Genomic DNA, 25,360 nt, shown 5'->3' with positions numbered 1-25,360 from the left:
GCCTTATAAGGTGATGCCTCGTCTCGGTGAGCTTTGTAATCTGTGATTACTTATGTTTATATAGTGTAGTAAGTGCCTGTGGGTTCTTGTGCTGTTATGTAAAAAGGGAGGGTTACTTTTGCCATTTTTTAGCTCAACTGAGCTGAAAGCTCGATATTCTTACTCGGGAAACATAGCACATTCTAGAATTTGGACGCATTTTGGTTTAAAGAAAATTAAAGTCGGACTGCCTACAAAGGAAAATCTTTTGAATATAGTTTTTTTATCGCTTAAAATACTAAGTAAATCAAATTACGAAAGCCTAGTAATGAGTCTGTTCATTGTAACTTGTTTATTTACATTTATTTAGCACTACACTATAGAATATAAAAATGTCCGATTATAATGGATTATTTATTAGTTGCGGGAAACCGATTATTGATTATGAAAATCTCACCGACTCCCATCACTACTTCTTAGAAACCAATCAGTCAGGAAAGCTGAAACTTGTGTGGAAGCATCCTTAATATGTAGTATAGATACAAATTTGTAAAAATCATGACCCCCGGGGTAGGGTGGAGCCACAATGGGGGAGGGGGTCGAACTTTTACATAGAATATATAGTGTAAATCTTTTAAAATCTTCTTCTCAAAAACCATTCGGCCAGAAAAGCTGAAACTTGGGTGGTAAGGTAGATTCAGGTTTGTTCAAATTATGATCCCCGCAGGTAGGATGGGGTCACAATGTTGGGGGGTGGGGGAGGGGGACAAACTTTACATAAGAAAATATTAAAAAATCTTTTTCTAAAAACCACTTGCCTACGAAAGCTATAACTTTATTGAAAGCAATCTTGGATAAAGTAGATTAAAGGTCAGACGACATGTTCCTCGAGCATCTTTTCTGTATCTTCTCATAATAAAGAGTTCCAATACAAATTATTTTTTTATGGTGATTTTTAAAATGATTGAAATTTACTTGTATATGTATATATATGCTAAGATGTCTTAGTGGTTAGAGCCGTGGCCGCTCTCTGCCAGGAGCGTAGGATCTAGAGGTTGTGAGTTCAAAGCCCGGCCTAATTTAGTGATTTTCGCTGTGCTGTATCCTTTGTTTATTTTTATATCAGCAATTCAAATGTATTTTCAAGAAGACTGTATAGGAAATTGCATTATCTAGTATTTTGCAGAAATGCCTGATAAGGTATCCTAATTTTTTGCAAGAAAGCTTGTCAGAGTAGTAGTAAACCATTAACAAATTCCTGGAAAATGTTATATATAAAATTGAGGAATGTGTCATCTGACCTTAAATTCTTTGAAATCAAAATCTTGAGGAGTAGGGTAGGGCCACATTGGGATTCCAATTTTTCAAAATAAAACATTTTAATTTATCACAAAAAATGAAATGTTATGATATATGGTTTTACAAAAATGCAAGGATCCTAACATATCGCTGATTCTTTCAAACGAGTGTTTTTTACTAGCCTGAAAAGTGTCCATTTTCCTTTGACAGTTATGAATCTGGTTCTTTCCTTTCGCAGCCTGTTTTCGACATTTCTACATTTCCTCAAACGCTTTAAAAACTAAGAAAATGTAGACTTGTTTATGTTTAAACATTCAGATATTTCTGACGCCCTGTGTCCACTTTCTATAAGTTTTATGATCACGTTTTTATTGTTGTCTGACATTTCATTACCATTGCCATTTTGTAAACAAGTGGGAAATGTAATAATAAAATGAATTCGATTTAGAAAATTACGGAAGTAAAAATTCGTAAGAGTTACTCCCCTTAGATCACAAAAAAAGATAAGTGTGACATCGTTTTATTGTCTAAAACGTAACTCCGAAGTTTTGAGGCGATGCTAGTTATTGGGCGCCATTAAAAAAGTTGATTCATTTATCGCACTATGCTGTATATCCTTTACTGATAATAACTTTGGGGTGCGTCTTTTTACCCCAATGAACCCCAATGATACCCCAATGAACCCCAATGATACCCCAATGAACTTTGAAATACCCCAATGATACTAAGTATGTTCATAATTGATACACTTTATGAATTTTATGTACCAACATGTTACACAAATTAATGAAATTTCAACTACGCAGCGTTTTTTTACTGATTGATTTCCCAGTGAACCCATTGTTATCCCAACCAAATTTCATTGATACCCTAACGAACACAATAAACTTGAAATGAGCGCTGTTTAATGATTCATTCACCCATGAATTTTAATTTTCCAAATGAAATAAATCTTATTAATACAAGAATGTACCTGTACTTAATGAACAATTAATCCCAACCAGACCCTGAATAACATTAACTTACCAATGATACCGTATTTTAGCTTTAATGATAAGTAAGCCACAGTGATATTTAATGATAAGTAAGCCACAGTGATACTTTGATGAACACAACAATTCCTAGACATTATTTAAAAGCCCACCCCACCCCCTAAACAAAGTTTTTTTTTGGGGGGGGGGAGAGGGGAGTTATAGGAATTATCTTGTCCATAAGTCTGTCTGTGCAACATTTGTGTCTTGTCAATACTTATACTTATGGAGAAACACTGAAAGTTCTCTTACGACCTGAGTGTGTGTCATGAACTTGCCCCAAGTTCATTAGGTGCGATGGCACAATGCAGAGGTAGCGCGATCACGCGATGGTACGATAGCGACAACACGATGGTGCAATAGTGATGACGCGATGGTGCTATAGCGATAACGCAATGGTGCAATAGTAATGACGCAATGGTGCAATAGTGATGACGCGATGTTGCGATAGCGTTGACGTGATGGTGCGAAAGCGATAAGGCGATGATGCGATAGTGAGGATCAATGGTGCGATAGTGATGACGCGATGGTGCAATAGTAAGAACGCGATGGTACAATAGCGATAACACGATGGTGAGATAGCGATAACGCGATGGTGCGATAGCGGTGACGCGAAAGTGCGATAGCGATGACGCAATGCTCTATCATGTCATTGTAAGTTGTTTATCGCGCTATCATCATCGCAGTATCGCTCTATCGACTGTTTATTAAAGGATTTCATTCCAATTAACCATTATTTTTGCTCCTCCAAGTAATAAACTTATAAATCTTGACAAAATTTGAGGCGCCCGCCTGAAGGATTAAAACAATCAACCTACGACATAAAGCGCACAAGGGCTACATGTAGTTTTAACAATATAGGTTTTAATAATAACCAATCGGGTTCGAAGAGTGTTCATTTTTATTAAAGGAAATACATGTAAACCTGAGCAAAGCTTGTTTTAATTGTAGAGTAGTTTGAATTTAGTCCTACACTCACTCCTTTGTAACATTTCTGAGTTTACGGAGTCACGATCCCACTGCTTATAGCTAATTATACCCCCCGCAAACGAAGTTTTGGGGGGGTATATAGGAATCACCTTGTCCGTCCGTCTGTCTGTCCGTCCATCCATCTGTCTGTCCGTCCGTAACAAAAATTTTTACACAGTGTTTGTTAAGGTATGCCATATCGTTGGATATATTTCTGTACCAATCGGACATCAACTTCCTGTTAAATGACGACTTTGCTTATTTTTTAACCAAAATTTTCAAACAAATTTTGCTCAAAGATTTCTCAGCAACTATTTATCGCAGATGCTTGAAATGTTTACACAATATTTGTATAGGCATGCTACCTATATCGCGGGATGTATTTTTGTACCAATCGGACGTCAACTTCCTGTTTAATGAGTACTTTGTTTATTTTAGCCAAAACTTTCAAACAAATTTTCCTCAAAGATTTCTCAGCAGCTATTTATTGCAGATGCTTGAAATTTCAACACACTGTTTGTTAAGGCATGCCATATTGTGGGATATATTTCTGTACCAATTTGATGCCAGCTTTCTGTTAAATGTCGACTTTGCTTATTTTGCATATTCACATCAGAGCGAGGGTATCACTAGTGAGCATTGGCTCACAGATATCTTGTTTAAACTTATAATCTTTTGACTACATTTTGTGAAATATTGAACATTATAAGCATCATATTTGATATTTGCTGTACAACAGATGTCCAGTGTACACCAATCTCCCAGATGTTTGCCGTATGGTCAACGACTTTGCCAACCCCTGCTGTAAGAAACCAGACTGTACCATCTCCGCTCACCCTGGTGTAATTCAGGGAACCGGAACAACTACGCCAAACCCCGCTCTGCCTCAGACCCTCCCACCAAAACAACGTAAGTCATCAGTGACCATCCAACTTCAAAAGCAAGGAAATTCGCATTCACAAAAGTTTTGAATAATTTGAGATGGGAAAAAAATTAGAATGTAAAATCTTGCAGTACAAAGAATTGAAAATGATAAACATTTGGCAAATGTTTACAATGAGATGTCCTGTTTTTCTCTTACAACAATGTTTAGAATACTGTGTGTAGAAAGGATGTAAATATCTCTCTCTTTTGACGATTTTCAAAATACTCTGTGTACTAAGAATGTACATATTTTGTTCTTTTGACAATTTCAGAATACTGTGTGTACAAAATGCCCAGTATCTCCAGGGACAGACCTGGGAAGATGGCTGCAGCTACAAATGTCGCTGTGACGACTCGAGCCATGGAATCTACACCTGTAACCAGAGGTGAGTCGGAAGAAAGACTGTTGTCAAATTGTTTAGCTCAGGAGACCATGATAATGAATTCTACCCTCTGAACTTTAATACAATATAGACATGATAGATTAAACATTAATTGAGTCCCTTTTCAAGGAACTTTGGAGTTAGATTTACTCATTTTATGATCTCACTTTTCAGAGCATAAACAGAATGATATAAACTTTAAAGAAAAAAAGGGGATATTTGCTTCTTAAAAATCTATCAAAACTGAGTATTTTTATTTATTCTTCAGGTGCCCAACAGTCACCAGTGTTACCCCAGGCTGCACAATGAAGACTGATCCTAGGGACTCCTGCTGTCTTGTGGAAGTCTGCCCACAGCCCACACCAGCCCCCAGTCAGACTAAGCCAGTGCCCACTATTCAGCCCATACCCTTCACAGGAAAGGTCAATCTGCCCACACCTAGCTGAGTGCCCGGACAGCCAGCCCCATCACCAAAACCAGTTGGTATGTTATCAACTTTTCGGTCTCCTTGTTTGTTGAGAATTTGTATGGCCATGCCTTGGTAATGATATTGATATTAAAGACAATTCAACCACTGTTCTCATCCTGGATATAACTCTTGTAAGACAGATTTTTATGTGTACATTTACAGAAATTTGAAGTGATTTTATTTTTATTTTTTTAAATGAATTTCTATTTCATACTGATTTTTTTTTTACCAATTCAGGTTTCTGTGTGTACAAAAGTGTGACCTACATGCAAGGCCAGAAATGGGACGATGGATGTGATTACGCATGTACTTGCTATGACGCAGAGCATGGAAGATACAAATGTGATCCTAAGTAAGTTGCTATGTAGTAAATGAAAAAATATTACCACCACTGTTCCTGTATACACATCTGAATTTGAAGCAATGTATCTTTTGAAGAAAATTTTTTTCTTCTTCATTGTGTAATAAAGAAATTACATACCGGTACTATTATAGCCAATTTTATTTGATTCATATTTGCATTTCATGATAAATGCGATCATTTTTCTTTAATTAAACCCTGCCTTACAGATGCCCAAGATACATGGATCTTTGTGACATGTGACATTGTGGAATGTGCTGAGCCAACACCTGCCCCCAACCCAACTTAGACCCCTGCTCCAGGACAACCCCAACTCCAACCCTAACCCCAACCCCAACCCACAGCCGACATACAATCCTAAACCACAGCCAACTTCAGAGTCTAGATGTAAGTCATTCAAAATCATGTGAATCAATATGAGCTGTGTACATGTATATATAGTGTATATAGAGTAGTTTTTGCTCCGTTTGATTTACACATAGGGTTATTGTAAAAGATTCCCCCTTCCATTATATAAATTAAATGAGAAAAGAAGACGAGTGATAACTTGCGTTCATTCGGGTTGATAGGTACTTGTGAGTACAAAGGACAACAGTATCTCCAAGGACAGCAGTGGTATGATGGATGTGACTTCTCCTGTATCTGTGAGGACTGTGTCACTGGCGTGTACAGATGCAACCAAAGGTATGTCTCTCCATGAGAATCAAAAGAGGTTGAGATTTTATCAGAATTTAGTTTTACCTGCCTTTTTTTGCTGGTGTGGAAAATTTACTAGAAGGTTTTGTCTTTTGACAGGTGCCCAACATTCCAGGCTCCACCCCCAGAGTGTACTCTGATTGCTGATCCCAAAGATCCTCTTTGTTGCAAGATCCCAGAGTGTCCCACCACAGGAAACTACAACACTGCTCCTCCATTGGTCATTCAGGGAGGAAAAGCCACTCCTAGCCCCACTCTGAGACCCATCTACACCCCACAACCTACACCCTTCATTCCAAATCCTAACTATAATGGATTTACCAGTGGTACAGTCTACACACCAAGACCCACTCCAGCAATCCTGATCCCTGGAAGACCTTATCCCTCAGGCACACCTTACCCAGGGGGCACATACCGTAATCCGGTGAATATAATACGCACTTTTTTCCCAGCATTTTTTACCGTGAGAAAGGGGTGCGTATTATACATCCCTATAGGATTTGGACATATTTTTTCCCTAGCTGAAGCACGGGGTATCATACTGCCGTATTACCTATGCTGTTCACAGACAGGACCGATACCCCGCTATACATCGTAACATTCCTTCATTGTCACATATATATTATTATTTAACCCTTAGGAAATCATTACTATAGCATGTAATTAAAGAAAATGTACACTTTAAGTCTGTTAATAAATAAACTGTTTCAAAATGGCCTTTAAAAATTGATTTGAACTGCCTATTCTTTATCTCCGTGTATGCCGCCATTACAGCTGTTATTAATAGAATGCGGACTTGGATGGCCACGTGCTATTTGTACCCGATCTTTGAAAACAGCTTACACATCATTTGGCTCATTTTTAACCATTTTCATTTAATGCTAATTAATTTATTGCAAATAATTATGAATATGAATAATTCTATAACCTATTCCTTTAATTGAAGCCATTGAAACAGTTGTGCTCCCCCTCCGCTAACGCTTGACACCTTGGGTATCCCAGACACCCCCCTTAGGCTATGTGTACTACACACAACACAACTATTTGTGCATATATTTTATTATGTTTCAGGCCTCTAATTGATCACTTTGATCGGAGTCATTTAAGAATTTAATTAGGTCCGTTATCTCCATACCTGTACATCATCCGTTTTTCCACTTCACAGGGATTGTAATGACTAAACAATTATATAAGTAGTTGATTTTATTTACGGTAGAATATTTAATGCTAGGTCTATTTAAAACATTGATTATGAATTAAAGATATTACCGCGATGTATTAGTTACAATAAATCCGTATCTAAGAAAATATTGTGTTTTTCTTATTTCCGGTAGCGTATTCCCGCGATGAAGTTGAGCGTGCATAAAACTGCTTTGTTGATACTCAGGATTACTGTTTGGTCAATTTTTTTTATGCGTATTATACATCCCAACAAGCTTTTTTCACCATTTTCAGGCCCAAAGTGGGGGGTGCGTATTGTACACTACTGCGTATTATATTCACCGGATTACGGTACCCACCCGGTACAGTTCCCACTGTTCCTCCCGTAACCTACACACTATACCCAGGAGCAACCTATCCAGTGAACTACATGCCCAATCCTTTAATGATTCCAACATTCAGACCAGGGCAGACATACCCAACAAATATGACTCCATATCCAAGTGGAACATACCCAACAAGGGTAACGTATCCTCTGCCAACCATCTATCCAGGTGGAGAAACCTATCCTCCAGGTTTCAGCCCAGTGACAACCCAAGTTCCTTACAGCCCTGTTGTGGTGTACTTTACAAATGCTCCACTGATCCCATGTGGCACCTATCCACCAAGACAGACACCATTTGTCGGCGGAACCTATCCAACTGGAACTGTACCCCCAAGGACTTACACTCCATTTGTCGGCGGCACTTATCCACCCAGTCAGACCTTTGGTCCTTATTTCACTCAGCCCACATTTAGGCCCTACCAGACCTACCCAACCAACAAGACTCCATACGTTGGTGGAACCTACCCAACTGGAACTGTACCACCTCCAACTCCATTTGTTGGTGGAACCTATCCTCCAGGATACATACCAAGGCAAACACCACCACCCAAACCACAGGCTCCTATTCTGGTCCCTGGAGAACCCTATCCATCCAGAGAGACACCCTACCCTGGCGGAACTTTCCCTACAGGCACTGTTCGAGTACAGTACACTCCCTTCATTGGTGGAACATATCCACCCTCTTTCACTTTCCGACCAGGACAGACACTACCAACTTTTGTGCCAGGGCAGACCTACCCAACTAATGAGACCCCATATCCAAGTGGAACCTACCCAACCTGTGTCACTTTGCCTCCATACACACCTTTTGTTGGCGGAACATATCCGCCAAGCTACACACCACCTCCATATTACAGACCATCAACATTCAGACCAGGTGGCACATATCCAACCAATCAGACACCTTATCCATATGGCACCTATCCAGTTGGCACTGTCCCAATGGGAACACCCTTCGTTGGAGGAACCTATCCACCAGGATTCACCTTTAAACCACAACCTACCACACAAAGCCCATTCATTCCAGAACAGACCTATCCAATCAATGTTACACCATATCCTCTCGCCAAACTGTCACACCTGTGACACCATATCCTGGTGGACCAAATCAAACACCTTATTCAAGTGGAACCTATCCATCAGGCACTGTACCCCCACCAGTACCATATCCAAGTTGTACCTATCCACCAGGATACACGGATAATAATCCAAACCAACCTTATTTGATTCCAGGAAGAACCTATCCACCATTCTTGACACCATTCCCCTCAGGAACATACCCACCAGGTGTGACGGTGCCATACACCCCCTACCCACAGGGAACTTACCCACCAGGCTTTACTATTCCACCACAGTTCACCACACCTCAACCAACACCATCACCACAACCAATCTATGTCCATAAGTAATTTCTCTCTCCATTTCTGTTTAGAGCTTATAATGGTAGCATATTCATGCAATTAAGGCAGCTTTTAGCAGTATGTATGTTTTATACTAGGATTTTAATAATAATTTGCCCATTACAAAATATATTTAAACAGCATATATTTATGGCAATTTTCTAGCTGCATTTTTAATTTTGGTTATTTTTTTTATGACAGAACTCCATTCTTTTTCACAGAACTAATCTTTTTGTTGAAGAATAAATGATGCTTTTCCATTTTAGCCAACACTTGTATCTACAAGGGTTAATCCTACACCCAAGGACAAAGATGGCAGGATGGTTGCGACTACGACTGTGTATGTGAAAATCAAATGACTGGAGTCTACAAATGTACTGAGAAGTAAGACATCCTTCTAAAGCCTAAAAATGTTCGACTTGACTTACGATTTAAAGGCCAAAATATTTGTAATCTATGATTATTCTTTCAAGTTTAGTCCATTTTTGAGTCATATTATTTTACACGTTTGGTCATGGATAAATATGATATCATGACTTTTGTGGCCCATAGATGCCCACGAATCACAGACTTGAACCCAGGCTGTCAACTTGTCCAAGACATTAATGATCCCTGCTGTAAGAAGCCTTACTGTTCCCCTAATGTGTCCCCCATTGTCATGAAGGCCCCAACACCCACCACCATTAACGGATATCCAGGTGAGCAAATCAAATACTTCATAGCATTTCAGTAAAACATGGTAACAGATACACACTTTTTACAAATGCATGAGCACAGCAAATTCAGTTTCATTACTCTTACTATTCAAAATGTTTTTTAAACTAATTCGATATAAAATTTAATATATAATGAATAGATCCTCTGGGGCTTTGCTAAAAATCTGTTTTAGTGTACTTTTAAGACTATGCCATCTTCTCCAATCAGAGACTGGATATTGCCAAAAATGGTCAGAGAATAGAACAGATTTTTTTTTTGTCTTCAAATTAGAGTTTTCTTGATCAATCTTGGATGATGAGATGCTGATGTGTTATTGATATAGAGACTATAGAGGGGTGGGGGGGGTCCCAAAAATATTTCTGTACACTTGTTTTCTTGGTGGATTTGATGGAAGTGCTGATATGTTATTGATTGTTTTTACAGCTGTCTGTTTGTACAAGGGCGTGTCCTTCCAACAAGGCGAGTCCTGGAAGGATGGCTGTGACCTGGTCTGTGAGAATAGAACAACAGAATTCTACCGATGTGACGACAGGTAAATGTGACCAATTTTATTAATGCATTGGATGCCAGTTAAATTTTACTTAAGTATAGTTAACTTAGAATGTTTTACCATTTTCAGACACCCCCTTCCCACCCCACCCCACCCCACCCCCCCAAAAAAAACCAGCATAAAAGTACTACATGTATAACAAACCACCCCCCCCCCCCCAAAAAAAAATACCGGTATGTTAAGTGGAAAATCTTAGGTACTGTGGTTTCCTTAATATTTAAGGGTAATAAGGGTATCAATTTTCGTGGTTAAAGTGAAAAACACAGTTTCAAGGGTACTTAAATTCATGGCCAATGATCCTATCAATACAAACAGTTAGTAGAAAGTGCACTTCAATAAACATTTATTTTCATGGATAAACTTAACAATGAAATCCATGAAAATTGGTATCCAACTAATATTGATGAAACCACAGTATTTAATGAAGTTTCTAGTGTTTTGAGAACAACATTGGTTTCTGGAACAGATGTCCACAGTACCAGCTGACTGAGGGATGCTCCATGGAGGCAGATCCTGATGACTCTTGCTGCAAGAAACCAGTCTGCCACCTAGAGCTGATGAAACCCCCAACTGTGGCCCCCACACCTTCACCCAAACCTGGCGAGGTCCCAACACCATCCCCTACCCCATACACTCTGCCCATGCCAACAGCTATTAACTATGGATCTGGACCCAATGGAGGACGTAAGAGAATTTTCTTCTCCTGAAGCAGTTTCAATATTTGATTTAAACATATGGTGACCAATTTCTTTTTAAAGATTCTTTGTTTTCTATCAAACCTGAAAGTCTTTGGTATCAATATTTACAATGGCAGCAGTCTTACATGAATTTTGTCAAATCCTCAATTTCAGGGACATGTAAATTTGTACATGTAGATGATTATACGCCTATCAATTGAAACTGGAATTTCTTATTTCAATGAACAGTTGATTTCATTCCATGATATTCATTATAAGTGATGTTCATTAATTAAGTGATACAGGATATTAAAGCTCTATCAGAAACATTTTTTCTGGTTTGAACAGATGGATGTTTGTACAAGGGAGTCTCTTACAATGCTGGAAAGACCTGGAAAGATGGCTGCTTCTACACCTGTGAATGTTTGGACATGCAGACTGGCAGATACAGATGCAAGGACAGGTGCAAAAATCTAAATTAACTAAATATTATTCTCAGTTCAGTCAGAGGCCAGGAATTTTGAGCAACGATTTTACCAACTGGTCTTTTTGTCCAATGTTTTGACAGTCAGATCTGTGTCTTCCTTTCTGTAGATGCCCATCCATGGATGGTGTCGTCCCACCACCCAACTGCCAGATTGTCTCTGACCCTGCAGACCCATGCTGTAAGATGATGCAGTGCAGACAACCTACCCCCGCCCCCTCATTCAATCTGGTCACAGGAAACAAACCCCCGATCACTGGCAGCATCACCTTCCCCCCACAACCTAACAACACACAGGTACCCAACCCATACCAAACAACCCCAGACACCTATGCCAACACCTAAGAGTAAGTGCATCCAGTTGATTTTTCATCAGGCTGTAAAACTGAATTCAAAATTTTTCTAAATAAGTCACATCTTGAGAGTGTGTTTCTTTATTGGTGGTGATATCTTTCTCTCTCATTTAGACATCTGTATTATGAATGGCAAGACCTACAGCCAAGGACAGACTTGGTATGACTTGGTATGACGGATGCGCCAGAGTGCGTGTGTAATGATGGAAAGACTGGCTACTACAGATGTAGTCAGAGGTAAGTATATTAATTACGAGGACACAAAGGTTATTAATGTAACCATGCTTTTATTCTTCTCTCTACAGAATTTTTATTACTAGTTTAAAATGCTACAAATTTGACCTTTTTCATTCATAATTCTAAAAAGCAAGTGAAATAGAAAGATAGAATATATGATATTTAAGACAATTTGTTTTCTTTTTCCAGATGCAACACTTACGACAACTTGCCTTCCTCTTGCACATTGATCCCTGATCCAAACGACCCCACCTGATGCCAGGTGCCTCACTGTGAAACGCCCACACCTGGACCAAACCAGCCTGTCACCATCAAGGGACAGCCTGAATCCTTCACAGGATATGGAATCACCGAGACACTACCTCCTACCCAGCCTACCACTGTCAACCCATTCCTGCCAACTCAGCAGCCTACTCCTTCTCCTCAACCTAGCACTCCTAAACCAGATGGTGAGATTATCCTGTATACTATTACCTACTAAAAATGTTTAGAAAAGGGAGGTTGGTGTTTGGAGGATGAGGTATCTGAATTTCAGTGTTTGGAAAGTTTGTGTGCATGGTTTAGAAATATGGGATAGGAAATGAAGCGAATATGAGATATGATTTTACTCATTCACTAAATTTTGATTTGTAAATATTTAAACAAATTTATAGGTACAAAGAAAGGGAGGGAGGAGGGAGAGAAATGAAATGAAAATAGTTGAACAAAATTTATGTTTATTTATTACCGGGTATATCAAATTTAAGATAAAGTCTGTTGATTTGTATTTGTCAGTTTGACCATTGTGTTAGAAACTGGCTTTAAGGGGTCAAGAGTTAAACTTTTAGAAAGCTTTGCAGTACCATTGAACTGGTCAACATTTTTGAACACATTAATTTTATGTTGTGCAAGAAGTAATAATTTTTTTTTTTCAGTCTGTATCTACAATGGACTGGCTTACAGAACAGGTGAGCAGTGGCAAGATGGATGCAAATACAACTGTATCTGTGAGGATGGACACATGAGAGGTGAGAGGACTTTTATATACCAAGTATTAAAGCAATACCAATTTTTAATTGACAAAAATGCATACTGTATTTCGGGTAATTTTTCGTGGGGGTCTAATTTTCGCTTTTTTTTGCAATCACTTTTAAATTGCAAAATATTCAATATGCAGAAATTATATCCAATAATGTTTGGTAAAAAAATTTGAATTGCAAAATAATGACTAAGGCAAATTAAAATTGGTACACATTTTATCCTGTTTCGCAAATTTTGTGACACAAAAAAAAATGGATGTACAGTATATCTGTTAATTTGGCACATGACATGGGAATTTCTCAGCTAAGACAAGAATATTTTTCTCCTTTTTCATTTATAGTTCAATGTTATGTTTTGGAATTATTCTTTTTTCATTTAGAAAATTTCACATTTTAAGATTTTGGGCATAGCTGAAAATTGATTTACATGTACATTAACATGATAACTACCTTAGATCATTCCTATTTTACATGAAGATAAATAAAACTTTAGGTCCCAATATTCTGTAAAATTTGTAAAAATTTGAATAATGCATACAGATTCTGATGCTAAGCTTTGATCTTACAGATGCCCAACAGTTCCTCGTCTGTCTGCGGGATGTACCCTGGAGACTGACCCCAGCGACTACTGCTGTAAGGTGGCTGTGTGTTGTCAGACCACAACCTCTGCCCCTGGACAGCCAACACCCTCACCCACCAAACCACCAAGTAAATGACCATCAATGTCACTGTCAAAAAATTCAAAAATTTCTTTTTTCAATGCCCCACCCATCAAACCACTCAGTAAATGAACATGCAACCACTGTCAAAAGTTTCACAAAGCACTTGCCATCATTTATGTGGATCCATTCATTACTAATTCTATAGATTTTTACCCTTGCCAACCAAAGACTTCTGTATGACAATGTTTGCATTGTACTTGTAGCTTTCTGTGTGTACAAATACATCCAGGGCCAGACCTGGCAAGATGGCTGCTCCACCACTTGCAGATGTGATGACGCTGACAACAACATCTACAACTGCTTTGACAGGTAAGTGTTTATAAGTGAAGAATATTCTCGTTCAGAAGAGAAGTTTTATGGTATTAAGAATTGTGTTTGTGATAACCGCTTCTACTACAAGCTGTCAAGCCAAGACTAGATACACTGATGTGCAATTAATATGAATTAAGATATTGGGCATTATTGAAATTTTACTTCTTTTATGTGTACATGGCATTTTCATTAAGATTGGTAAGGTGCAATTACAGTGTTGTTAAGTATCCATTGTTTATACTTCCAGGTGCCCTCAGTATCCTAACTTACCTGCAGGATGTACCAAGACTGCTGACCCCAACGATCCATGCTGCCTGGTGCCAGTCTGCAGCACCCCAAGACCCACACCCTACAACCCTCAGTACCCAACCACCACCCCCAATCCTAACCAGCCTACCACACCCTACAATCCTTATGCCTAAAGGAGAAATTGTGGGATACAATCCTACCACACAGAATCCTTACAATCCTTCACCCAAACCAAGTAAGTGTTGAGAAAATTATTGATAAAAGGGGAAAAAACATTACAGAAAAGTGATAATTCAGGAATTGATTCAAGATACAGGTATTGTATACAGTACCCGCAACATTATTTTTTACAATCCTATCCTATCGTATCGTGTATCAATCCTATCGTATCGTGGGTGTATACTGTCCTATCGTGCGTTAATGCTATCCTATCATGCGTGTATACTGTTCTTTGAGCGTTAATCCTATCCTATCGTGCGTTAATCCTATCAGGTTTATCGTTTAATATAAAAAATTCTTCCGTGTTAATCGTTTCGTGCCTTTCCATAAGCAAGTAAATTTATTACTAAGTTGCATCTCGTTCGGTGCGCCGTATACGAATATTTATCGAACAAGAATTGTAAAATCCTATCCAACATTTCGTCAGGATACTATTTTTTTTAATTTTTAAGATCAAAATTAGTCAATATTATATGTAAATCATATCTGTTAACATTGAAAATGAAGAACAAAGTTCTTAGGAACAAGGTAACATATTTACCTGTATAACGAATATATTAAATCGTACTCAAAGTGTATACCTGCGTAAACATTAACTTTTATGCAATATAATTTTGTTGCATCATATTTTACAGAAACAAAAGTATTTATGATATAATTTATATTTAATTAAAACCCAAGTTGTATTTTGAACCTGTTATTTTCCGTGTGATATTTGATTTCAGGCTGAAATGTTCTCGGCAATCAGCTAGGATGTGTGGTAAGGAAAACAATGTTAACAAATCGTACGCGGAATGTGTATCTGAGTAAATATTTATTTAACTTGTCTGTAATAATTCGTTTTTAATGCATCATTTTCTTATACAGAAAAAAATGTACTTATGATAGATTTTATAGAGTTGGATTTATATAATTGATTTTAATAGATTTTATATTTACTTTATACAAGAGTTGGATTTATATAATTAAACCCGCTATTTTCCGAGTGATTTAATCTCGGGCTGAAATATTCGCGGCGATCAGCTAGGGTGTTCGATAATGAAAACAATTTTAACAATACAGAAAATAACTTTGCGGGTACTGTAACAGTGCATAACCTGATCCATTGCAGCATTCTGTGTATACAAGGAACAACAATACACCAATGGACAGACTTGGCAAGATGGATGTGACTACAACTGCGAATGTATCGATCAAGCCACAGGCCGCTACAAGTGTACCGAGAGGTAACAATGTCATCTACGTTTAACATTCTGATTTTAAAGTTAATTTAAATGTGCTTTAAGGAAGGCCCATCAAAAACGATCTTAGCACGGAATGGTTTTTTTATTCTGATGTGCTTTTACAGGTGCCCATCCTTCCCTGTTAAGCCTAGCTGCTTCATGGTACCAAGCCAGACAGACAACTGCTGCAAAGTACAGTACTGTCCACCCCAACCCCACCCACCACCCCAGTACCACCAGAGAACACCACTCCCGTGGGCGTAACTCTTGTACCAAACCCAGGCTCAACCTTGGTACCACCACAGCAGATTACCACAGCTCCAGTCATCCCCATTCCACAGCCCGGAGGTCAGAGTTAACCACTGTTTCAATCTGTAATCTATTCATTTAAGGTATTCAATGTATAACAAAGGGTTATTGAACAATTTTAAATCATTTTTAAACTAGTTAAATATGTATTGTTAGATAACTACAAAAGTGAAATGAACCAAATTCACATGGCAGAAAACATTTAAGGAGCCGGTCATTTTGAACCTTAAAATTTTTTAAGGAGTTATCTCCCCTTGATAAAAAAAGAGAAAATTTAAATTTCGTCAAAATATCTGCGGTAAATGATTAATTTTATTTCATATTATAGTAAAGAGAAAGTTTATGCATGTATTAACCAAGAGAGTTTTACGAATTTAAAGTTACATTTTACAATATCTTAATAAAACATACGTTGCCCATAGACTTCAATGCAAAATTCAATGTGTATTTAGTTGGACCATAATCAAAATTTTGAATATTCCTTTGGTGGAGTATTTTTATTTGAATACACCTTCAAAATGATATCATGATTAATAGTATCGGACCATTCATTTATTAGGTACAAAATGTGGTCGTTATACATTGAATACCTTAACACTGTTTCTGCAGGCTTTAAAATTTAGATCTGTAGAGTGACTGAAACAGTTTTATGGGTCAGGGTATGAATATGGAAATAAGAAAAACAATCATTGGCAAGGATTTTTTTGTGCAAGAGTGTTGGTATAAATATGGATGTATTTTTATACCCCTGCTCCGAAGGAGAGGGGGTATACTGTTTTACCCTTGTGTGTCTGTCTGTCCGTCTGTCTGTCTGTCCGTCCGTAACAAAAATTTCTGTCGCATTTATCTCAGCAGCTATTTATCGCAGATGCTTGAAATTTTAACACACTATTTGTTTAGGCATGCCATATTGTGGGATATATTTTCGTACCAATCAGACGTCAACTTCCTGTTAAATGAGTACTTTGTTTATTTTAGCCAAAATTTTCAAACAAATTTTCCTCAAATATTTCTCAGCAGCTATTTATCGCAGATGCTTCAAATTTTAACACACTTTTTGTTTAGGCATGCCATATTGTGGGAATATATTTCTGTACCAATCGGATGCCAGCTTTCTGTTAAATGACGACTTTGCTTATTTTGCATATTCACATCAGAGCGGGGGTATCACTAGTGAGCATTGGCTCACAGATATCTTGTTGTACCAATCTGACATCAACTTCCTGTTAAATGACGACTTTGCTTATATTGCACATTCACATCAGAGCAGGGGTATCACTAGTGAGCATTGCATATCTTGTTTCAATTGGGCAGTTCATGCGCTCCACCATGTCATCAGATTGTGGATGGTATGGGGTTGTGTGAGTCTTGTTGATTCTCAGTATATCCCATTTGTTTGAATAATTTTTATTCACACTTGCGCCCTTGGTCAGTATGGAGAGTTCTAGGTGGGCTGTATTTGGTAACATAATTGTCTATGAAGGCTTACGCTACTGTCTTGGCCTCCATGTGCGGAAGTGGATTAGCTTCGGTCCATTTAGTGAAGTAGTCTTGAATTACCAGATAGTTTTTATTCCCTCTGGTTGATGTAGGAATAGGACCTAAGATGTCAATCACAACTCTTTCTCCTGGATCTCCTGCTCTGGTAACTTGCATAGGCGCACAAGGAGTTTACTGTATTTCTTTCTTTTGGCGCAATGTTGACAGAATGCACACCATCTTCTAACATCTTTGTTCATGACAGGCAAGTAGAAGCTTTGCTTTTTTTTTTGCAAGAGTTTTCTGTCTACCAAGATGTCCTCCTGATGGCACATCATGGAATGTTTCTTGGGTTGTTGGCATATAGGCTTTGCATCTACAGTATCAATTTTATGTTTTATCAAGTTTGTGTGACCTTGATCAGCACCCTGTTCAGCTAAAAGATTTGCATGCTTAAGCAGAAACGAACTTGCTTGCTTTCTTTGTTCTGGTGAAAGACCATCAGTATTGTCCAAAAGAGTTTGAATGTGTCAGGTAGCTTTGTGTTTTCTGTTGACTCGCCGCTGTCTGCAGGTGTTGTGGTTCTTTTCAGCTCAAATATTTTGGCAATACTTCCTTTTTTATGCCACTAAGAGATCTTCATTGTGATTTATCAGCCTCAGAGGAACTGTGTTGCTAGGAGCTGTGGATACAGTGGATCTACTCATCATCAATTCTTCTTTTTTGAAATTCATGGATGGTTCTTAAATTCCATACAGAATGCATTCTGAGGGTATCACCTTACCAAAGATGATCCACTCACTTCTGCCCGGTATTACTGAAATTTCTTGGATAGAAACCCTGCAACATTGCACATTTTGCTCCAATAGTACAAATTCATCCATTAAACAAGGGTCATTGACATGAGGTTTAGAGTGCATTCATGTTCAACCATTAAATCTAGCCGTAGGATACCCTGTCCTCTTATTGCTGCAACAACTGCTTCATGTTTAATCAAATTTTATCCCTCTCTAAATTTAGACACTGCTGATCCTTTGGTCTGTAATGTTTTACCATCTGTTGAAGGGAATCCTAAGTATGCCAGTTTGTAATATCGGTTGATTTGTCGATGGTATAGCATCATGTTTTGTAAGACTATTGTAACTGAAGCCGTTTTCCATTAACATTTGTTAGAATGTAAAATCCAGAGACAATTGATGTCTAGCATCCACTCCTCACCTGGCAATTAGGTGGTGTGCACTCTTTATCATTCTCTTTACTAAGCTGACGTTCATTATTTGTCTTCTCTTGTGTCACTCGCTGTTGACATTTGTGGCTAATGTGTCCTTTTGATTGCAATTAAAACAAATGATGTCATCTCTTATTGTCTGTCTGCAAACTCTACCCAAATTTCCCTGCTGCTTTAACTGCTGAATTTTAGACTTAAGTTCCCTGATTTCTGCTTCTCTGCCATCATCTTGTTTACACAGGGTTTCAGTGACAATTTTGCCTTATTTAATTTCCCTGTCCTCTTTACTTCAGCTTTCATGCAAGCATCGAATTCCACAGTTATCTATAATGTTCTGTCAAAGAAAACTGGCCGGGCACGCAGAATTTTAAGACAAACTTCAAACTTTGTCAACGGGTTTAGGATACTGTCCATAGCTAGTGTATCAAGAACTTTCTTTGGTGCTTTAGGGTACACAAGGGTAACCAACTTTCTAATCGCCTGCCCTAGTTCCAACAGTGACTCACCAGGTTTTCTCTGCCTTGTCCTCAGTTCAGACTTATAAAGTCCTTCAATACTTGTCCGTGCAAAGCAATTAGCCAAGGCACTGACTAATTATGCCCCCAATCGAAGAAGGGAGGGCATATTGCTTTGCTACTGTCTTTTGGTCGGTCAGTCCACTAACAGTTTCCGTTTATTTTCTTCGCAAAGGATGAACATATTGATATGAAATTTGGTATACAGGTTTATCATTGGGTACGAACGAGCAATTTTTGACAGAGTTATGCCCCTTGACCTTAGAAAAGTTCCAATTATTTACAGTTTCCTTTCATTTTCTTCGCAGAAGATGCACATATTGAAATGAAATTTAGTATACAGGTTTATCATAATGATATCTAAGTCAACTGCTATTTTGGGTATGCATACCTGTTAACCCTCCCGCATTGCGCGGGAGACTCCCGCAAAACGGCCCAAAAATCTAACATCTCCCGCATCCAACCTATCTCCCGCGTGGGAGACAAATTTCTCCCGCAATAGTATTTGTCTTCCCCTGTACCAGGGAATCCATTCTGAATCTTTACATGCAAATTTCAACAACCACTGGGGGTTTTTCTCTGATTTTAAGCTCAAACTGCTGCTGTATAGCTTGAATATATCAAAATCCATCCAAGTACTGTCTACCGTGATCATATTATGACATGTAATAGCCCAGTTTACTTTTTACGATTACTTCCGGTTTTGACTTAAATCAGTTATGTATTTTGTTATGCATAGGCCTTATAAAAAAATTAAATGAAAGCTTAAAACATCTTGATTTTATTCTGTAACACCAAAGAAAACAATAACAGCCAGTGGTGTCACTTAACAGGTGCACAGGTAAAGCACCCAAGCAACGTGCAGTGAGTCGTGACTAATTCTATCTGGCCAGCACAGTCGGTGAAAATCAAAGTGAGTTTGGAACAGAGTGTTTATACAAGCTACCGATAAAAGTGAAGCTCGAGGAAAAAGTGTAAAAGCATTTCACAAGAGTTTTTAAAGTTTATAGTACCGGTACTATGAATTACAGGGATATGCTATAGACATTACAACAGAGATCATTTTTAAAAAATGCTGGAGAAATACATGTTGTTTTGTGAATTAAAAATCTATGATTCTATGCAGTGATGGTTCAATACTGAACAATAAGAAGACTTATAATAATATAAAAAGTGGCACTATTGACTTCTTGTATTGTACCATGCAAACAAAATAATAGTTTTCTGAACATGTACAGCAACACAAGTTGTAATTGCACACTGGTAGTCATAGAAATGATAAAATTTAAAATGATTGCAAATGCATTAATTACAATGGTAAAATAAGGTATCTAACAGTATTTTTAATATATATTTGCATTTCACATGAAAAAACGTCGTTTACGCAAAATCTCCCCCTTAGCCAAGTTGGTAAGGGGGAGATTCTCCCACATAGCAGCTTTGAAAGGTTAACAGGTATGGGTATGATCTAGCAATTTATACCCCTTGGTCATAGAAAAGTTTCAATTATTTATAGTTTCCATCCATTTTCTTTGCAGATGTTTCCAAGGAAGGGGACATAAGTGTTTTATAAACATCTCTTCTTCATTGAAGTCTGTTTCATTTGTTCAGTTCTGTGCAGTATTCAAAATGAACCTTGAAGTCCATCCAGGCCATTGAAGGTTGATCGGGTAATTCTTGACCTTCACAATTCTGCCAATGTTTTGTCTCTTCAGTTCATGACTGCTGTCTTCTTTCGAGAACTACGTTTTGATAGCATCTGGAATGTCTGCTTTTTATCTTTACAGTGTTAAAGGGCATGCCAAACCTTCAAGAAGTATTTCATACTGTTGTATTCATATGTTAATTTGTTACATGTGATCCTTACAAGGAAATTAAGGTAGGTCCGTAACAATGAAATGATAAACTTCAAGTTGAAGATATCCATGGTGTTACATACAAAGACAAGCTGTTATTGTGTGTACTGGTCCATTGATTTAGCATACAAAAGCCCAAATGGTATTATTTTGTGGGTATAACTGACAATATGATACAGTAAAACTCGTTTAGTACGAACACGGATATAGCGAATTATCGGATATAGCGAAGTTTTTTAGAGTCCCCGGTAAAATTCTTAACAAATCTTTACAAAATTTTACGTTTATAACGAATTCGGATATAACGAATTTACGGATATAGCGAACTGATTTTGAGTCCCATAGAGGTGAATAATAACGAAATTTAACACCTTTATAACGAATTTTTTTACAGTTTAAAAAAAGTTTGCACTTCCAGTTAACAAACTAGTTTGAATGAATATATTTTCGTATGCTTTTTTCAATTTACAATCCGATTAGTAAAGTTATCAAAGTAATGAATTTCTATTTTAAGCCTAAAATAGCAAAAATTATAGTCTGGTGAAAGAAAACATGTATATAGTGAATTCGTTATAAATATTATTACGGATTCGTTATACGGATATAACGAATTACGGATATAACGAAGTAATTCAATTGGTCCCTATAACCCAGTTTTACTGTATAAATTAATACTTAGCTACATGCTAAGGTTTTGTCATTTAGTGAATGAATACTTGAAATTTGTAAATGTCTGAGAAGACAGATCATTGTGGGTAAGTATGAACTAACCAGTATTGATGCTTACTGACAATCTCTGTGAACGTGTTGTTTCGGGTTAGTCCTTGTCTGTCCTTTTATGTACCCTAAATGTATATAACTGTCTTAGGAGATAATGGGTTCAAATCCCATCACTACTGCATATGTTTTCAAGTAGTGTTTTAAGGTAGGTCTCCAAGTTCTAGTATCAACTAATATAACTTATGTTTGCATGCTGTTTTATTTTTCCCTTGTTTTGTCTCCAACATCAATCCGATTTAAATCTAAATGATATTGTTTATAAAATTGTTATTAATTATGAATCATTTGCTTTACAAGAAAATGAAGATGAAATGAAAATGATTTTTTTTTCAAATGTTTCTGACAAGATGCTTTATTTTTAACTCCTTTTTCTTTATGGAATGAGTTGTTAATTGTCAGACTATAGTAAGGAAATATGTACTTTCAACTCCATGAAAATTTTAGATATTGCAGTTGATTCCTCAGTCAGCCATATCTGGAATTAAGGATGGGGTGGACACCAGTGAAGTCAGGTCTTCCCTTCAGATGTCCCAAAAACCAAGTTGCCTTGAGATACAGCCATTTATTGTCACTGAGGGTAAGATTATAAGTTGCCATGATACTTTGCTATCATTGATCATGTTGGTTTATCACTATGAATGGTTACAGTAGTTATACCCCCACATAAGAAGGGGGATCTTTTTGGAAGCACTCTGTCCATCTCTTTGTCTGTCTGTTCTACATGATCAGTCTTCTAAGATATGGAGTTGCATTATTATACCATAGGAGTAAGTGATTAATAATGAAGGAGAAAAACAACTTATTACTTCTGTCAAGACTTAGATTATTCAAGGTTTTATCCATCAAAGAGCTTTGCATGGCTATTTTCATTAACTGCAAAGGTTGGGTTTACTGTCTTTTTTCTGCATTGTAAATAAAAAAAAATAGCATTAATGTAACCCAGAGGCCTCTGGTTAAAAGTATGACTAAATAAATAAATAAAGAACTACATTTGTTTTTGTTCCAGCTGAAGAACTTGAAAATCTAGACACTAATAGTGATGTGCCAGTTGTCTCTCAATCTGAAGGTTAGTATATATCCTATGTTTAGTATACTTTAAACAATTCAACATTTTGGACTACTGGTATTAAACTGAAATTGGTCATTCTGCCCAAGAAAAGTGCAAAATTTATCAAAATGCTTATAACTGTTAGTTTAAGCAAATATAATTATCAATCTGATTAAAATCAGATCTGTGATCCGCTCCAACAAATTGAATGTCGCTACACAAAGATCTCTTGTGTGGCAACATCAAATTAGTCGGAGAGGATCGCAGATCTGATTTTAATCAGATTGATATACCGGTAATTATACACACTGCAGATATGATTATACCCCTTGTAAACAAAGATTGGGGGGGGGGGGGATAAATAGGAATCTCCTTGTCCGTCTGTCTTTCCCTGAGTTCCCGGTCTGTGCAGTCACGTCAATGATTGCATGTATTGCACACACATGATGGTTGCAATGTTGATATTGTAAGATCATCATTATGTTAATGATTCTGATGGATTTGCCATTCTCAAATGTTAAAGCTGACATGAATTCATAAAAGCATTTGGTCGCCATATTAGTTTCGATCGCTCCTCTACTGCCACTGGGGTATATATACTGGTCGAGAAAGTTACGGTCGATAGCTTTCTGATTGAGGCATTCAGGTTGCCTGGACTTCTAAATTCATAAACTACACATTGCATTAAAATGTTTGTAATAAAGAATAAAGGAAACAAGAATCAATAAAATACAAAATCTATTTATTCTTTGAAAGAATTTCCAAAGTGTTTGTATTATTTTGCACAGATAGTGCTGCTTTACTTCACATGCACATAGAACATGTGTGTATCGTTGATACAGAGTGCACAACATCTGCATCTTTTTGAAAACCCCGGCGGCACTACATCCAACCCAGCAAATAAATGATAGTTAATCCAAGATAGTAACAACGTAACAGCGACTCTTTTCCATCGGTTCTATAAATATAGGGGGTGTTTAGTGATGAGCAGAACAATAGAAATCAACAACTAATATGGCAGTAGTCGGAGATAAAAGGGAAATAATGCGTATTTATGAATTCATGTCAGCTTTAATAAAAGTAATATACAGCAATGTGAAAAAATCATCAATGAACTTTTCTCAATGCTGTTTATTTCTTAGATAACTTGAATTATGATATTTTCTTAACGGGGTGTATCATTTGTAAGCTTGCAAGCTCAAGGTACCTCTTGCTAGTTTTCTTTAAAATTTCCTTTAACTTCTCAGAAGAATCTTCTTTGTCAGAACCGTTCATTTCTAAAGGTATGAAAACAAGAAAAGCACAAAACAGAAACACAATTCTTTTTTGCCTTACATATGTGAAAAGAAAAAGCTTTTTCCTAATTAAAAATAAAAAAATTCTCGTTTATAATATTAAGATTTTAAAAAGATTAAACAAAATGTTCTGGCATTACTCTATATCGAGATAAGATTTATTTTCCGTTTATAAGAAAAATGGAAAGCTCAAACATTTAATGAGTACAGCTACGGATCTCAGCGCCTCATTGAAATTGAGGAGGAGAAGCTTTCAATCAAAAAGCAGAGACCGGAAATTGAAAAAGAGAGGCTCGAGATTTTGAAGAACTTTTATGCTTTGTTTTCTTCTTCAAATGTTCAATCTGTTTGTAATCTTTTGTCTGAGTTTAATTAGTAATTTCGTTTATAATTGCGTGAAACTTCCACCCTATGTGAGACCAATGTTTTTATACCTCTGCTCCAAAGGAGAAGGGGTTATACTGTTTTACCCTTGTGTGTCTGTGTGTCTCATGACTGTCCGCTTGTTCATCTGTCAGTAACGGTAATTTCTATCACAGTTTTTCAGCAACTATTCATTACAGATGCTTGAAATTTTAACACACTATTTGTTTAGGCATGCCAGAAGTTAAGATTTATTTTTGTACCAATCAGCTTTCTATCAACTTTGCTCATTTTGCATATTCACATCAGAGCTGGGTATTACTAGTGAACATTAGCTCACAGATATCTTGATCTGCCTGTTCTAACCATTATTACAATTACAATTACTTGTATGGAAGCAGCATTTTTAATTTGCTGGTTATTTTAAATTTTATTATAATTATCCACTATATGGACTAGAATATTTTTGTGTATGTTTTAAAGAATGTGAAAACATTAAGTACATGAATGAATTGTCTTGGAAAATAGACTTAACTAGAGCAGAGCTCGTGGCAAAGCCACTAGTAGGTCTTCCGTTGTTGCTGCGAGATGAACATTTATGTGATTTGGTGTCAAACGATTATAATGACTAATGACTAAAATTTCACTTCTGCTTTTGTTATAAAAAC

At 37.2% G+C, this 25,360-nt stretch overlaps 1 protein-coding gene and 1 pseudogene across 1 annotated transcript; both read left to right on the top strand.

Moving 5' to 3' along the window:
• The first annotated feature begins 4,018 nt into the window (after nucleotides 1–4,018).
• On the top strand, nucleotides 4,019–16,178 carry LOC128185435 (mucin-2-like; annotated as a pseudogene).
• Nucleotides 16,179–17,734: 1,556 nt separating this feature from the next.
• LOC128185434 (uncharacterized) lies at nucleotides 17,735–24,705 on the top strand. Its single transcript, XM_052855028.1, has 5 exons — nucleotides 17,735–17,773; nucleotides 22,431–22,562; nucleotides 22,986–23,052; nucleotides 24,282–24,317; nucleotides 24,506–24,705. Exons 1-5 carry the CDS (start codon nucleotides 17,735–17,737, stop codon nucleotides 24,703–24,705), a joined length of 474 nt encoding a protein of 157 aa, XP_052710988.1.
• The last annotated feature ends 655 nt before the right edge of the window (nucleotides 24,706–25,360 follow it).

The sequence above is a fragment of the Crassostrea angulata genome, chromosome 5 (genome assembly GCF_025612915.1).
Source record: "Crassostrea angulata isolate pt1a10 chromosome 5, ASM2561291v2, whole genome shotgun sequence".
Taxonomy (NCBI): domain Eukaryota; kingdom Metazoa; phylum Mollusca; class Bivalvia; order Ostreida; family Ostreidae; genus Magallana; species Magallana angulata.
The sequence above is the reverse complement of the archived record's forward strand: the minus strand, read 5'-3'. Positions and strand labels throughout refer to the sequence as shown.